Source organism: Lagopus muta, chromosome 1, assembly GCF_023343835.1.
Source record: "Lagopus muta isolate bLagMut1 chromosome 1, bLagMut1 primary, whole genome shotgun sequence".
NCBI classification, from domain to species: Eukaryota; Metazoa; Chordata; class Aves; order Galliformes; family Phasianidae; genus Lagopus; species Lagopus muta.
Window position 1 is genome coordinate 32,419,137 of NC_064433.1, and position 18,181 is coordinate 32,437,317.

At 36.7% G+C, this 18,181-nt stretch overlaps 1 protein-coding gene across 3 annotated transcripts in view; it reads left to right on the forward strand.

Moving 5' to 3' along the window:
- The window catches only part of USP15 (ubiquitin specific peptidase 15), a 63,355-nt gene that overhangs the window by 35,578 nt on the left and 9,596 nt on the right, over window positions 1-18,181 (forward strand). For 2 of the 3 annotated variants that reach the window (XM_048947698.1, XM_048947718.1), the window contains 5 exons: window positions 1,296-1,379; window positions 6,367-6,511; window positions 16,642-16,815; window positions 17,108-17,266; window positions 17,933-18,157. In XM_048947698.1, coding sequence (XP_048803655.1) covers window positions 1,296-1,379; window positions 6,367-6,511; window positions 16,642-16,815; window positions 17,108-17,266; window positions 17,933-18,157 — 787 coding nt within the window. The remainder of the gene's footprint in view (window positions 1-1,295; window positions 1,380-6,366; window positions 6,512-16,641; window positions 16,816-17,107; window positions 17,267-17,932; window positions 18,158-18,181) is intronic. The other variant, XM_048947709.1, reaches the window with a different exon arrangement.

The following is an 18,181-nucleotide window of genomic DNA, read 5'->3' on the forward strand; positions in this document are numbered from 1 at the left end:
AGCAATTATTATAAATCCCATTTTGAATTTTAAAACAACATTGCAGTTGAATTTGTCTTATATAAAAGCTTCAGATTTGTTTCGGAAATTCAGATTTCCATTCAAAATGATTCAATAGAAATACCTTCTTTAAAAACAGTGAATGTGCATAATTCGTGTGTTGAATTCAAGTTAACTTGAACTAATAACTTGAGTTCTGTATCTTTCTTGTGGACATGTCTGTATATATTACTTTGAAGATAACGATCAAAGAAGATTTAGATTGATAAAGGAAATCTACAGAAAAGCTGTTCAGTAAAATTTTTCTTAACGTGGCGAAGCATCTTTTCTTTTGGAAAAGATTTATTGATCAAAAGTTTTAAATTAATGTCAAAATACAGTAGGAAAGATTCCCAGAGTAAAAATGTCTATCTCTTTGCAGTTTGGTGCTTGTTATGTGCTTAAAATATTATGAGCATACAAACTTTCTTGTCTTAATATCATGAGACATATTTCAAAGCTTCACTAGGACAGCTGGAGCTTTTTCTAACCCAGCTGGATTGCATAGAGCCCACAGAAAAACACGAAAGGTTTTACAAGTATTCATAGCCTTTCACATGATTTTCTGTAAGGTCTAGAAAAGAAGAGAAAGGAAAAGAAAAAAGCACAGCAAGATTTCCGTATATTGTATATATTGCATTAAGGGGATCTTTATGGGTGACATATTCGTTATCCTTATGTTTAGGAATAGGCTTAAGCAATGGGGATGAATGATAATGCTATTACTTCTGGCTAAAGGTTTTAAAATTTGCTTACTATTCTGCATGATATCCTGAAATTCTTTTAATGATTTTAATAAGACAGCCATATTGAAATGGCTTCCTGCTGCTATTAAACTAATATTGGGATACATGTCTTAATCATTTTTATATCACGTCTCAACATCCATTTATGGTTAGCTGAAGAAAATGTACAATTTTCATATTAGATTTGCATTCTAGGTTATAGAAGGTTGCAATACCTGTTGTCTTACTACAAACTGAAAGCAGCTTTTTTAGAACAGTGGTCTGTTTTGGTTCTTTGTTTTGTTTGCCTGCTTCTTTTAATTGCACTCAGTATTCCTTCAACATGATATGAAACTATTGTGAAGCATTCTGAGAGCTTGCATGTCTTGGGTGTTTTTCGTACTTTGCCCTTTTTTATAAAGTATTTATTTTCCATGCTTGTTTATATGCATTGTTCTTTTGTTAGCTTGCTTTCAAGGTTTTTAATATCTCAGAATTTTTATCTAATTTACCATTTTCATATTTTTAAAGGTCCCCAGGTGCATCCAATTTTTCAACTTTACCAAAGATCTCTCCATCTCTGTCAAATAATTATAACAACATGAACAACAGAAAGTAAGCAATATATCTTAAAAACTTTAAATGAATCACCCCAGTGTGACATAAACAAATTTCCATGTTACCTAGCTTAAGGATTTTGATTTGTTTTGTCAGTATTTTGGTAATGAATTGTTACTGATGGCTATTTTGTAATACAGATGTTGTCAAACATGATAGCAGAAAAAGCTCAGTTCAAGACGCTTGGTAACTCTTAGTATTCATATGCTGAAAATAACATTGAGCTCTGTAAGAAAATACATAAGGACTTTATTTTTGATATGGCAAACTCTAAATCCATTAATATAATGTCTGATTTTACATGGGCCACAAAAAAGTATAACCTACTTCTCCTGACTTATTGATGCTAAGGTATTATAGCAGTATATATGATAGCACACATGGGCTTAAGAACCACAGCAGCTGGGTTGTTTTAGCTATGATTATAGCCACTGATTAACTATTGGCAACATAACATCCCTGTCTTAGTGCTAGGAGATTTGAGAGAGATTGGTTTGGTTGATGTACTTGAGCATTGCCATGAGCAGAGGCTTAGCAAAAGGGGCTTCTCACTTTTAAGGGCTTTATCTGTTATATGGCAACTTAGAAGTTTTGTAAAGATTGCGGTAAGACTCCAGAAGAAGAGCATTCCAGTGACCAACTTTGTGTGTAGTCTTTTGATATGCGACGCAACTCTAAAAGCTGGTGAATACAGAAGAACGTGGAATCATCTAACTTTAACAGAGTACTAGGTGGAGCACCTTTAAAATGTTTGAAGCCATGAAACACCCATCTCTAATGAATCATAGAATCATAGAATCACTAAGGTTGGAAAAGACCTAAAAGATCACCCAGTCCAACCGTTCACCTATTCCCAATAGCTCCTACATAGAATCATAGAATCACTAAGAATCTAAAACTAAATCTAAATCTAAACTAAGAATCACTAATGCAATCTGGGGTAAAATTTAAGAGCCTTATTCTTACAGTTCACTCAAATTTAAAATATTTTTCTAAACATGCATTTTATGATCAAACATGAAGATGTTAAACATTAAAAAGGTGATACAAATATTAAGTATCTTATACAATATCTTCCAGTTAAATAATGCATTTATCAGAAGTGATTTTTCGTAAGGGGTGAAGTATCACTTGTGCTTCTACCAATTGTGAGTAGCCCCAACTCTCACTGTTAAACAGTTGAAATCCATGTGTTTAACTGCAGTCTGTTGTACTCTGTGTGAATGTGTAGTAAATAAATATTTTCTATCTATTGTTGTATGAAAAATTACTTGTCTAGAGCTGAGCCTCTAGCTGAGAACTAATCTCTCCTTCCCCCATTGCTTATGCAAAATACCACTGTAATGCCAAAAGCAGAGCTTAGCGAGCAGACGCTGTTCCTAGTGAGCACCCATTTTTAAGCAGTCACCAAGGTTTTTTTCTTTCTGTCATTACTGCTAGCATCTCTCTAGTGATGCTGTAGTAATGTATGGTTTCTTCTGAAACTGAAATGGAAGCTTTTGAAACTTAAGATAAATTTTTTGGGTGTTTTTTGTTGGCTTTGTTTTTTAAACTTGAGGATTTTCAACAGAAATACTTACTTAGAAGGAAGTGATATAAAATTCAGATTTGTTGAGGAACTGATCATTTGAAGTGCCTTAAATATAACTTAAGGGTTTCTGAATCAGAAAGTAGGTGTATGTTCTGTATAGTGTTATGAAACGCCAGCCTTTTTTCTCTTGTAACCTAAAAGACAGTAGATACAAATGTTATATAATGCAGATACTTGGTGCAGAAGCATGTTTTTCTTTATAATGCAATAATCCAACCATGGATTTTTAAAAATATTCTAAAAAAAAACCCACTAATTTACAGTATGATGAAATATACATTAAAATCCATAGTAACACTTTTGTCAGAATACACGTTCAAGGCCAACTAGATCAATAATAGAGAATTCATACCATTAGTATACCGTGTACTTGAAAGTATGTGCTGCTGCATTAAGAATGTTTGGCTTTAAGAAGTAAATATATTTGATTGCATTTCATAATTCTGGGTAGAGCTCGGTTTCCTCTTAGTTGCTACTCTTCTACTGAATATCTCCTCCTCTAAGAAAGAACTTTTCCATTAATTTATGCTATCTTCTTTTATTTGCTTTTTATAATTAACTACTTATGTCAGCCTAGGCTGAAACTTATTTTCATGCTTCCGCCTTACTGTCTCTCACATTGCATATTCAATACAGTAGTGTAGTTACACATCTGTGGCTCTCCAGGATCCATTGGCACCTCCATATGGACATGAGATGCTGTGACTTTAAGGAAATAACAGCACATCATAGAATCACAGAATGATTTGGGTTGGAATGGGCTTAAAATATCACTGCCAAAGGCAGGGACCCTCCCTCCTTTGGACCAGATTGCTCCGTCCAGCTTGGCCTTGAACACCTGCAGGAATGGCGTAGTCACAGCTTCTCTGGTCAACCAGATTTAGTGCTTCACAACTCTTGTAAAGAATTTCTTCCTAATGTCTAATCTAAATCTACTCTCTTTTACTTTGAAGCATTCATACTTTTAGTCCTATCACTGTACTTCATGCCCTTTACTAATGACTGCTATTAACCTTGTATTTCTTTGACCAGTCTTAAAGGAATGAGGAGGCACAATGTAGTTTAAACAAAAAATTTTTACTTCTAGAAAAAGTGAAAGTTGCAGACTGAAAAAGCTAAGAAGACAAGTCCCCTGCACATAGTATGCCCTGTATTTTTCCTGATGCATTTTGATAAAGTATCACTGCATAAATGTGATGCTTAACTCAAAAAAGGATTAATTGGGTTTCTAGTATCCTCTGTAGTCCATTGATGGCCATTATGGTTGTCAATCTGATTAATAAATGAAGTAGTATAGTTATTTCACTAGTTGAAGAAATAGGAATATTTGTTGCATGTGCAACAGCTGGTAACTGTATTCTCTGAATCTCTAAAATGTCCTTCTGTGGACCAGTATAGAAGATGAAGTAGAAGTGACTTCCCCTTTTACGATAGAAATACCAGTAGTTATTGCCTCTCAGAGCAAATCATCACTGAAGACCTTTTTTCAGTGAAGAAGCTATGGAAAAGAAAAAGGAGAATGAAAAACCCCATGCTATTCAATCTGCTTCTTAGCCCTGCATCTCCTGAACTTCCCAGAGAGATCTCTCTTCTACCAACCACATGAAAAGTGTACTTGTTGAATCACGTGAGGAAAGCAATAGGAAGCAAGCAAGGATGCATGTAGCTTACTGTGTACCCTGTACGTGTGCAACATGTGAGAAGCACGTTTCTTTTGCAACAAGGACCTGATTGTGCTGGGGGTAGTGAGGCTGCCAGCTTAAGGGAGTTGGGGCTCATGACACTAGCTGGGCTGCAGTTATAAAGGGAGATAGAAGGGTAACTTTCCCTGGATGAACTTGGGTCTAATGATGGGAAAGGGTTCATCAGAGAAACATATGTGAAGGGAATGGAGCTTCTGGAGGTTGGAAAATACCTTCTGTAAACTAGAGTGAAGGATAGAAACTAATCTTAAACTGAACAGGCAGAATGAACTTTACAGGGATTTTAACTTGGGGTATGGTCCATTAGCACTTTTGGGGCAAGCCAGAGAGCAGGAATATGTGTAAGTATGGGAAAGGGAAGTATGGACGCATGGAAAGTCACTTACTAAATTCAAATGCACAGGTTTAGAAGTTTGGCAGCAGTTGCTACAAGGGACAGTGGAGGTCATATCTGACACCATCAAGAAATGCAGAAAATCTCTTCTGTTTTTCAATAAATCTTGTTATTTAAACCAAACAACTCTTATCTGTGAAGACTGAGTACTGGTACGCTGTGGAGACAATTGAAATTCGGTTGGATATAGAGCGTTACACTCTTGAAAGGATTTGGGCACTGTTGCATCCTCAGGCTTTTAAAATCATAAACCTGAATTATTTACTAGATTTGATTATTTGCACTGCATATTTTTCTTTGTCTTTCTTAATATTTGACTTTCACATTTTTGTTCTAATATCTTCTAACGTGAATAACGCTGAGTGACTGCAGAAATCCTCTTGAAGTTTAGTCAAAACCATGCAGATTTAGTAATGGCCAATGCCTGAATTAAAGACTTTAAGCATTCTGTTTGGTTGGTCTTTAAATATATACATATGTGTATATATCTATATCTATATATATATATGTATATATTGCAGAGCATCATCTTAGAAGATTCTTCTGCTTTTCTAGTGTTCTCTGTTATGCTTTCTACACCTATTTACACTCTGCTTTTTTATACTCTGTTGTTTTATATTTTGTGTTTTGCATGTCTTCATCCAGAAACAAATTGTTTCAAATCTTACCAATTTACCTATTTCAGTCCTCTCCAGTTTCACCAAATAGATGCATCATAGTGATTGATAATGAAGTTGTTGCAAAGCATTTTGCGCATTCTTTTACCTCTCAAGGCTTTCCTGCATTTGCATGCTGGATTGTGCTGTCCTAGCAGGGAAGCTATAAATAGAGTGTGTGATGCAGTGAGGCAGCTATTCCACAGTGGCCTTGGAAATCTCAGCTCTCACCTGTAACTCTGCGTTCCCATTCTCACTGCCCTCACTGTTGCAGTAGCAGGATGCAAGAGGGCATAAATGATTGATTGCTGCTGGTGGTGTCTAAAGTCTGAGTGTGTTAAATTTGATGGAGCAGTGAAGAAAAGAGTAAGCTGTGAAGCTGCTCCAGTCAGAAAGGGGTAGGGATGTAATATCTGCAGTCATTGCGGCATGTTAGATTTTGGTTGTTTGCAGAGGTGACTTTTAAACTGAATTTAATGCTATTACCAAAGTTAAATAATGGTTTTAATCTTTTCTTTTTCACAGAATTTACTTTAAAATTTTTAATCATTTATGCTTTTAAAGTACTTGTATGCATGGAGGTACTGCAGATCACATGTTTACATTGTGATTTTTTTTGTTTTTGTTTTTTTTTTTACAGTGTGAAAAATTCAAATTATTGTCTCCCATCATACACTGCTTATAAGAATTACGATTATTCAGAGCCAGGAAGGCATAATGAACAGCCGGGCCTGTGTGGCCTGAGTAACTTGGGGAATACATGTTTCATGAATTCAGCAATTCAGGTATGTACTTAAGAGTAAAATTAGCTTGGTGTATTATTTGGAAAATAATATTTTGTTATATCTTGCCGTATTTGGGAACTAGCATTGAGATGCCAGTAAGGAGCAGAATAGGATTAATACTTTGAAATTATATATCTGTATTGGTATACTGGGAAAACTGATTTACGTAGCTGCATTCATTGCTTCCCTCGTTTCTTGCACTGGGGATAGTGATCTGTTTCAGAAGGAGACTGAACCTTCTAAATGAATGAAACCTTAAATGTGATTCATTATTTCGTAATGATTGCTATGCAGGCATTTTACAAAAAATACTTTTTTGAGACATACTTGGGTACAGACTGTAATGCTGAAGTCAGAAAGTAGATGGCCAGTGTATTTTTGGGCCTTTATATGCAATTATCATATCCTTTCAAAGCACAGATTACTATGCAAGGAGCCATTGAACGTATTTCCCTATGACCCTTGCTCCTTCATGAATGAGATATTTTATAGGAATATTAAGTCTCGGTTCTTTACTATGATAATAGTGGAAATAGTAGTGTATCTGTACTCTTACCAAGACCAAAAAACAATGTAGTCATTTTACTTTTAAGTGGGAGCTTCAGTGGGATAGTCATAGAATTGTAGAATGGTTTTAGTTGGAAAGGTCTTTAAAGCTCCCCTAGTGCCAACTCCCTGCCGTGGGCAGGAATACCTTCTACTAGGTCACGCTGCCCAGGGCTCCATCCAGCCTGGCTTTGAGCACCTCCAGGGATGGGCCATCCACAGCTCCTCTGGGCAACCTGTTCCAGTGCCTCACTAGTCTCACACTGAAAAGTTACTTCCTTATATCAAATCTAAACCTACCCTCTCTTAGTTTAAAACCATTTACCTCCTTGTCATCTTACTACACTCCCTGCTAAGAATCTCTCCTTATCCTTTCTGTAGGCCCACTTCAGATGCTGAAAGAGCCATTATGAGATGTCCCAAAAGCCTTCTCTTCTCTGAGCTAAATACATTAGTGTTGGAAGGATCCAGTAACTTAGTTTCTTCCTGTTTAATTCTGGAACTCATGTTTTTGTCTTCAAAGCAGTCTTAGTTCAAAAAACTGTAAAATGTACTTAAGGGGTTTTTTTTTTTGCATTTTTTTCTACAAAGTATATAAAGATATTGGATCTTTACCAACCATATTTGAGACTTAATCTTTTTCTTGGTCATCACAAGGATTCCATAATTACTTTGAATTCCTTCTTTAGCCTATTTAGGGGAAAAGTAGGTTCCCATACATTTGTAAGCTAAGTTTATGAGATTTTTGAATTTTTTTTCAGAAGAAGTTGCATTCTAGAGATACATAACTTTCTGTCCCTTCTTTGTATATACACTCAGGGAATAATTGGGGTTAGGAAGGACCTCAGAGTGATCGTGGGTCCAGCTTTTTGCTTTTGTCTATTGATGGTAGTCCTGTCACTGTGTACTTCTGAGATGTCTGGCTCCGTGTTCTCTGCAGCCTCCTTTTAGGCAGCTGCAGAAAGCAATGAGCTTTTTGCCATTTATTGTCTTTCCCAAGTTGAACAGATGCTTGCAGCTCTCAGCCTTTCCGTGTATGTAGTTCTGTAGTCCACCGGACCATCTTGGAGGCACACTTTCTTGCACTGGGAAGGTCTTAAAAGGGCAGTATTACAATAACGGGCTCTCAAGTGCCTTATTTGGCTCTGGCTACTATTACTAATACAGTCCAGCATGCAATTGTCCACCTTTGCCACAAAGATGCACTGCTGACACATCTGCTTTTCCACAGAAAAGTACGTCTGGATCATATTATGTAAAGCTGTTTTCTGTCCAGTTAACCCCAACTGTAATGGTGTACATGGTTATTCAATGGTTATTCCTTATTTTATTTAAGGCATCCATAAGGTTTGATGCATTCATGTTTCAAGGATACTTAAAAATTAGTTGAATAGTGAGGGAAGTAATGAATGATTTTTTTTAGCACGCTGCAAGAAAGGTGGCTAATCTGAAAGTGAGAGGATTTGTGTCATCCGTTCTGAATGAGCTTTGTCAGTGTTCTACACTGCTTCTACAATGAAATGACCAGCCCAGTAGAAGAGGAGACAGCAGTGAATATTATATTCTTGGACTTCTGTAAGCCCTTTCACAGTGTACCCCATAGGGTCCTTGTGGAGATGCTCTTGATGTATGGGCTTGACGGGCAGATGATAAGGTGAATGAAAAACTGGCTGAGCAGCTGAGTGCAGCGTGCATAGTGATCAGTGGCACAGAGTCTAGTTGGAGGCCAGTAACAGGCAGAATACCCCAGGAGTTAATATTGGGCCCAATTCTGTTTAATATCTTCATTAATTATCTGAATGGTGTGACAGAGTGCACACTTAGCAAGTTTGCAGATGACACAGAACAGGAGAGTGGTGGATAAACCAGTGGGTCATGCTGCCATCCAGAGGGACCTCCTCAGACAGGAGAAATAGACTGATAAGAATCTCATGGAGTTCAACAAGAAGTACAAAGTCCAACACATGAGGAGGCAAAAACTCCAGGAATTAGTACCAATTGGAAAGCAGAAAAGGACCCAGGGGTGCTGTTAAACAGAGTTGAACATGAGTCAGCAATGTGTACTTACTGCTAAGAAAGCTAGCAGTATTCTTGGCTGCATTAGGTAAAGTAAGAAGCAGGTAGAAGGAGATGAACCTTCCCCTCTACCCAGTGCTGACGAGGCTGTACCTGGAAGGCTGTGAGAGAGGTTTTAGTTTCTCTCCTTGGAGGTCTTTAGAAGCTGCCTTAAACGTGATCCTGGGAAGTTTGCTCTAGGTGATCTTGTTTGAGCAGGATGTTGAGTGAGATGGAGATCCCTTTCTATCTTGGCCATTATGTAATTCTGTGAATAAAACTCCGTATGTAACCTCTCTTGATTACTGAATTCCATCATTATACTGCTGTCCAAAAACATATTTTTTCTTTGTGGGCCAGAATCACTATTAAAATCAGTGTAAAAGAGTATTTTTAGTAAAAACAGGTTTTTTTAATAAAGCTAGACTGTCTAAAAAATAGGGATAATTTTGACTACTGGCTCAAAACTTCGTTAAAGTAGGCTTGCATTTGCGTATATGTAGATTTTAAAACTTCCAGATGAGAATGATTAGCATTTAGTGTCTTACATAGCTTTTATCACGCTATTAGTATCCCACTGTATTAACTGGATTTTGAAAATCCTGAGGCTTGCGTTTTAAATGAAGTCAGCTTTGACTTTGTCGCTATTTGGTTATATCTAAGAGGTTGGGTGTTTAAATAAGAATTATAAGAAACTGTGCAGTGCAAGTAAGTTTTGCTGATACACGAGGTAATGCTTTGTGTAAGAAAACTAAAAGGAAGATTCAGTTTGGCATGTTGAATTGCAAGTTTTAGCAATTTTTTTTTCTTCAAATGTTTTATTTGACACTCTGTACAAGGAGGTATGGAGCATCTTCCAGTTCCATCTCTCCAGGAAACCATTTCGAAGAACATAATGTAATCCTAAAAATCATTGAGAATTGTTTTTAGTGAAAATTTGAAGTCTCATGCGCTGCAAGGTCTGCTCTCTTTTCCCTATTGCTACCTCTTTGCTTCTGCATTTTTTTCCAATTACGTTTTTAGTTTATGTTTGATTATTCATGCTAAAGGGACTTAGTGCTTTCTTAGAAATGTGAAATGCCTACAGCCCTAGCAATCTGAACACATTTGATCACTAGATCTTGGAAGCAAAAAAGGGGTGGGATAGGGTGTAGATAGGAAACTAGGGAATTCTGCTTAGAAATGTTGGATACCGTAGTCTTTGACCTGGATAGTTCAGTGCACCCTCAGCAGGTTTGGGGATGATAGAAAATTGGGAGGAGTTGTTGATAGACAAATTTGCCATTCAGAGGGACTCCAGAGGCTGGAGAAATTGGCAGATAAAGGCGTTATCAAATTAAGAAAATGCAAAGTCATGTGCTTACAGAGAAATAATCACAGGCACCAGTACTGTGGGGCAAGAATGGAGGCTGACTAGCTGGGAAGCAGCTTGGCAGAGAAGCACATAGGGTCCTGGCAGACAAAAAACTGATCATGAGTCAGCAATGCGCGCTTTTGGCAAAGAAAGCCAAATGGTCTCCAGGGCAATATTTGAAAAAACATCGCCAGTACATTGAGAGAGGTGAGCCTTAGCCTGTTTTTGACACTTTGTCCTGATGAGGCATACCTAGAGTGCTGGGTTAAGTTCTGGGCTGCCCAGTACAGGGGGGAGATGGAAATACTGGAGCAAGTCCAGTGAAAGGCAACAGAGATGATTAAGAAACTGGGGTATCTGACCTGTGTTAGCTTGGAGAAACAGGTGCTCAGGGGGACTTTACCAGCATGTGGAAATACCTCAAGCAAGGGAATAAAGATGCAGAGCCAAACTAAGTGATACCCACTGAAAGGCCAAGAGACAATGAGTACAACTTGAAACACATGAATTCCACTTAAATATATATTTTTTTAATTTACTGTATGTTTTATCAAACACTGGAACAGATTGCTCGGTATTGCTGTGGAATCTCTATTTTAAAGTTGCATGAAAACTGATTAAACGCAGTCCCAAGCAACCTGATATAGCTGATCCTTCTTTGAGCCAGCTGTTGGACTAGACAATCTCCAGAGGTGCCTTCCAACCTCAGCTACTCCGTGACTTTGTATTTTGCTTTGTTTACTTATTCCAGGCTTATATTCTTCAGGTGTCTTCCTTTGCAGTTAGGTAAACACAGTTATTTATCAGGATAAATCTGTTGTCTTTAAAGAAAAAAGTTTGCTGTAGAATTTAAAGCACTGAAATAATTTCCAGTTAGATTCACAGTATGTTCTATGTCAAGAGCTCTGCTTCATTCACTGAGTAATGTCCATGTAGTTTCCTTGAACAGAGATAATTTTAATCACTTATCTGCTGATTACTACTTTTCTCTGATCTTTCTCCTACTCTGCTGACATTGAGATCCCGTAGTGTTCCCAAAAGAGGCTTTTCTGCTTTAGAAACCACTTCATTTCTCAGACAGCTTCTCTTTGCTGTGGTGTAAAAAATCTTTACAGTAAAGATGATTTGGATCTGAACTGTTATCAGTGTTCTTCTGACAGGAGAATCACGTCCTTATATCTTACTGTCCAGACTGACAGACTTGTCTCAAGGATTTTGCACCTAAACTGTACTATATAGATATTCTGGGCAGTTTTTATTTTACAAGTTCAATATAGTTTTTCAACCTAGAAGTAAAGTTAGGCTTAGTGCCTTAATCTTCTGTGTGATTTTTGGTTGATTTTAAGAGACCTTTTGTTTATTCAAATAGGGTCTTTCAGTGTTACAAAGTTCAAAACAAGTATGGAACAAATGAATGAGTTGGAACTCTTGCATGGGCTTTTCAAATGCTTTTGAAGGCATATTCCATGTTTTAAACTTTAATTTACTTCAGTGTTAAAACCTAAGGCTTGATTTTATTAGTAGAGCCTAAATCACAGAATCACTAAGGTTGAAAAAGACCTCCAGGATCATCTAGTCCAACCATCTCCCACCACCATTTCCCCACCAAACTGTGTCCCTTAGTAGCACTATTCCTGTAGTTCTCAGTATTCAATAAGGCAGGGAAGATGAAAGGGAGCTTGTAGACTTTATGAAAACGTTTTATTATAAATGCTTGAACCCATGCCAAGCAAAAAAAGAAAGTGTACTTGGCAACTAAGTCTTTTATTCACATTCGTTCATATACATGACTATGATGTAAACTGAAAAAATAAGGAAAATATGAATTTTCTGAAGCATTGCTGTGCTGCCACCTGTGGATCTTTCCTGAGTACTGCTTTGCCATTTTGGAGGGATAATTGCTGTGGAAAACCTGAGAATTCACATAGTTTTCATTTTGTGATTCAAAAATAGAAAGATGAAAATTTTTTTTAATATAAAAATTTTCACCAAAACCTGAAATGAGCAGGTTGTTAGTGTTCTGTTTTGGTTGCCATAGGCATACAGAGTTTTGGATTAAGGAGGAGTGTATTAACTGAATTGTTTTTCTCACCACATGTGATACTAATCGTGTCAGACAAAAATTATTCTCCTGTAACTGAGATCTCTGTTTCAGTCGATTCAATCTTGGTCTCGTATGAGGCAGCTGAAATAAGAAATTTTAATGTATTTTTTTTGTAAAATTGTTGTTAAGTAGGACAGATCAAGAAGTGAAATATCTGCATGAATACTCAACGTTTAAGCTTAATTTCATGATCACAGTATCTCCCCATTTCCACAGTTTACTGACATAATAGGTAATTTGCTGTGAGGTTTCATTATCACTCCTATATAATATCCCCTATGAGATGGGAATTAATACTTCCTGATTACCCTTGGGTCATAGGATAATTCGATGCAACCTCCAGCTCAAAGGAAGGTCAGATGTGAGGTCAGACAAGATTGCACAGGGTTTTGCCCAGCTGAGTCTTTGGAAGGTTTTCAAAAGGGAGGCTGGGTGCACAGCCTCTCTGGGCATTTGGCTCCAGTGTTTACTGTCCTCATGATGGAAACTTTTTGCCTCATCTCCTTAACCTCTCCTTGTTTCATGTTATGCTGATTGTTTCTTGTCCTCCCACTAAATACCACTGTGGGGAACCTGCTTCCATCTTCCTGTTTACCTCCCTCTGGGAAAGCTGTTTTTGGATCCCCCTGAGATAGTGTCTTCTCCAGAAGAGAATAAGCCATGATACTTGAGCCTCTCCTCACAGGAGGAGCAATGCTCCAGCCCCTCTTTCTTCATGCATTTCTTTTTCTTTTTCGAGTCCTTGGATCTATAAAGTTTTCCCATATTTAATTTATGTGGATTTAGAGAAGGATAATTTGTTTATATTTCATCTTGCATGAAAGTTTCATAGGATGACAGGTAGGATCAGTGAGATTATAGTACTCCAGTGAAGCTACAACACTAATATATAAGGCACTAAAAATAATCGTTATTTATTATTCAATTTGTCGTGCATCTTATTGCCTCCCACACCATACCAGTTAGAGCTATTCATTTCAAACAGTGAGCTGTATATATGTTATATGTATATGTTTACAGATGATTAGGTCTCCTTTTTGACTCAGTATTTTAGAATTCCCACAGGCTGGTTGTGTGCTTGTGTGTGCATCAACAGTGCACGCATTAGTAATGCAGTTGATGCACAGAGCATTGTTTTGTTGTCTAGATTTCTTGGAGATTAAGATCTTTTAATACTGATTATAGTAGGGAGTTGCTATCCACAGACTGTTCTGCTACTGAAAAATATATATTTTTTTCCATTTATAAAGTAATTAGGATATAATGTGGAACTATAATTCCAATATTAACCTTTGTCACATTGAAGGCTAATATTTCTCTGTTTTGTCACACACGTAATTGGTGATTGCTCTTGAAGTTTCTACATTCTGTTGCTTTTTCTTTTTTTCTCAGTGATTGTGGAGCTCAACTTCTAGTTGGGGTTCAGACACCGAGACACTTCTCTTTACAGAAATTTTTTTTAGATTAAATAAAACTTGTGGAGGTTGCACAGCCTGATATGAAGTGCTATCCTGTTAGCTCATCTGTTCACAAAGTTTTTCTGTAGTTTTACAGTATTTGTCTAGTTTTTGTTATTTTCTGTTGTTCTTCATCTGTTGGTATACATGCTAGTTTACTGCTCTGTGTTTTTAAAACAAAATACACAGAAAACCTAGGTCAAACAGAGTGATATTGCTGCCTAGTAGATGGGAATAATTTTTCTATTATTATTTTTACTTCTCTTACTGATTCTTTCCATAAGTCTTCCTTGATAACTACAATATATCATAAGGAGAAAATTCTTTCTAAGTGGCTTCTGGATGCTTTTTTTCTCTGGTGTTAATCAAGACCTTAAATAGGTTTCTTTCATCAACCTTTTAAAGAAGAAAACATGCTTGCAAGAATTTTGCTTTATCAGTTATATTGAGAAGTCTGTGCATCAGTGGATATGTGACAAATTCTGTTAGTGCTTTTAACAGCTAGAGATTGCGGAAAAGATGCATCTCAGAAATGACCACATTCAGATAGATACTTGTTCCAGTTCTACCATCAGTGTAATCATAAATTGGAATGTAGAAATAGTTATAAACGAAAGGGAAATGTTCTGTTGTAATCTTCACATCATACATACATGGATACAAAAGAGTAGTCTGAAAAAGTGACAAAACCCATTTATAAGGTGAAAAATGGAAAAAGGTAAGTTTACTTCTTGATCAAACAACACTCTGTCAGTGCATTAAGTACAGTGCTTTACTAGCAGTATATAGGAAGATTTGCTATTTTTGCATTTTGCATCAGAACAGTTCCTTGTTCTGATATTACTCACACTAAGCTGGTCAGCTGAACTGATTTGAACTCGAGTAGTCCAGAGGAGGAAAAAATAGTTTTTTGACAGGTTAGTGAGATAAATACGTTTATTATGAAATCAGATGAGCACCACAATCAGCAGAGAAGGAACAAAACTTTTTATGTCGGCAGTGTCACATTCAGTTTTACATTAAGATTAGTTTTATTTGTAGTTAATTGAGCATGGTGTGCTCTGAACTGTTTCCAAGTATCTGATGGAACTTGGAAGTCCATCTATTCGTTTAGATTGATACTAAAAATGATCTGTTGAAAATTGACCGTTTCGGCATGGATTTGAGAGACCAGATTATTCTCAAACTCTTAGCTGTGAGAATCAGTTCAGGGCTGACGACAGATCTTAGGTGGTTTTGGGATGGGAGTAAGAATTCTTTGCCATATGGCAAGAGAAAAATGAGTTTTTGTCAGCAGTCAGCGTTCAAAAGGCTTGTAATAGTGGGATATTTTTTTGTGATGTTTACAGCTCATGAAATCTTGAGATGAGGAGGGAAAGAAAGCAAGGAGTGTAATATGGGTGTCAAACTCAGCTCTGTAGCACAACTGTTTTTTCATTGAAGTATTTCACCAGTATAACAATAGAGGCAACAACAGAGTAACCATTTTTATCCTGCCTAATGAAATTGTAATTCTTCCGGTTTCAATTGCTGCATCTTACACAATAGCACATGCAAAGCCAGAATTTTTCTTCCTTTTGTTTTTTTGCAGAGAGGCAGATGAGACTGTCAAAATGTCTTAATTTTTTGAGACCTCAGTAGAATAAAGAATGCGAAAAATTTAAAATATGTAGTCATAAATCTTTCCTACACCTTATATGCTGAGGCATGGAATTGAGATAATTTCTAAGTGAAGGAAATTTTTTTTCAAAGGAGTGTCAGGAGTAGCACAGAAATTCAAAGTGGTTTCCTGAAATTGTAAATGATACTTCAGTGATTACTGCCTGCTATCTGTAAGTGCTGACAGAAAAGAGAAACGTATACTGAGAATAAATGATGATCTCAGTCTAAACTAAGGCCCTTGCTTTCCTTGATTTACTTTGAGCACTGAACAGCTTCACAACATTTAAGAAAACATAGGAAAGGCTGCACTAATTCTGATCCCGAATCCTGTTGTTTCAGCATAGTTTGTTGTCTTCAACAGCATTCATAAGCAGATGAATGAAAAGGGAAGGAATGGGGCAAATATTACCACCTTCCCTTCCTTTTCACGCACCTGCCAAAAAAAAATCTGTTTTCGCCTATTTCCAGCTCACTTTTTTTTCTGAATGCTATGTACTTTGACTTCAGTAAGCCCCACTGTCTGTTCTCATTATTTGACTGTCTCTCTTTAGGGCCTTCTATGTTTCATGCATTTTTAACAACTCTCAGCAAGGAGTTTCATAATACTGCTGTTCATTTATGAAAAACCACCTTCTCTTTTTTTTTTGAACCTGGTTAGAAATTTTGTTGCGCTGTGGCTCAAGGAACATCATCCATATGTGACTTATAATGATAGCTGCAGCCATTCTTGGCTTTAAAACGTTTATTTCTGAAAAAGACCTGTTCTCATCCTTGCTGGCAGTAGACATTACAGTTTAATGTACTTTTTAAGGCTACTTTAGCAAATTATTTTTTCAAAGGAGTGTCAGGAGTAGCACAGAAATTCAAAGTTCTAACATTGTTTTCCTTATTTCACTGTATTTCGTTTAAAAGTAATTCAAATCATCATTCTAAAAATTCTTTCTGTTTACAGTGTCTGAGCAACACACCTCCTCTAACAGAATATTTTCTCAATGATAAATACCAAGAAGAGTTGAATTTTGACAATCCTTTGGGAATGCGTGGTGAAATTGCAAAATCTTATGCAGAGCTCATCAAGCAAATGTGGTCAGGCAAATACAGTTATGTTACACCAAGAGCATTTAAGGTTAGTGTGAAACTTAACCTGAATGTTTGTTGTCAATTTTGGTTTTGTAGTTTCAGAATTCAAAACTTTCAGAAATAGGCAAAAATAAGAATCTGAAGTCGTATCATCAGTATGCAGTGCGTTCATTTATTAAATGTGTTAACTGAATTTTGACTTCCTGTCACCATTGAAAAGCTTATTTTTTATAATTTTGTAAGTATTTTTCTTTTCAAGTTTCTTCTATAGCATCTCAGATGTAGCTCTTCTGCATAACAAATAAGATGCTGGACATATTTCTGTTTTTCTTTTTTAGACACAAGTGGGACGATTTGCACCACAATTTTCTGGTTATCAGCAACAAGATTGTCAAGAGCTACTGGCTTTTCTCCTGGATGGCTTACATGAGGATTTGAATCGAATTAGGAAAAAGCCTTACATTCAGTTAAAAGATGCAGATGGAAGACCAGACAAGGTGGTCTTCATTGATGTTGGGCATCTTGCTTTTAGTCAAAGCTATAAGCTGTGGGATGCTTTTACGTGATTGTGCACTGAAAGGTTGGGATGCTGATGAGCTGTTGATTTTTCTGGAGGAGACTTCACAGCATAAACCAAGACCTTAAAATTGAGATCTTATTCAAGTTTCTGTTATACGTTTCTGTTCCATCTGAGGAGAAGCAGGGGACTGGGTCATAAGACTTCAAATCCTTTTCATTCCATTCAATGCTGAATTCAGTTAGAAAAACAATTTCTATTCTCTTTTTCTTTTATGTTTGTCTGTAGTATGTGGTGTCCTGTCTCTAGTACCCTTACTTCAGGGAAACTCCTCTGGCATTGAGCCACAACCATACTGATCTGATCATTACTCTTGTAGTAAGGGTTACTGCAGGTGGAATTTTTTTTGTCCTTTTGTCCTACTCCAAACCACATGAAGTTTTCCCACCCAAAACTGAAAAGATTTCTTTCTGTCATGGGAAAAAGCATTTAAACTGTGATCCTGGTGGATTAATTGCCAAGTCCTTTGGAGTAAGATTTCAATGGCTGGGTGGTAACCGAGAATATTCTAACAATTACTATTAGTAATAATTCTCTACTCATTCTTTCCTGCTTTATTATAACTCAGGTTGTGCTTTAATTACAGGTAGTTGCTGAAGAAGCCTGGGAAAACCATTTAAAAAGAAATGATTCCATCATCGTAGACATATTTCATGGCCTTTTTAAATCCACTCTTGTCTGTCCTGAATGTGCTAAGATTTCTGTAACCTTTGATCCATTTTGTTATTTGACACTTCCATTACCCATGAAAAAAGAACGCACTTTGGAAGTTTTTTTAGTCAGAATGGATCCACTTGCTAAGCCTATGCAGGTAAGCTTCTTAGTTAATATATGA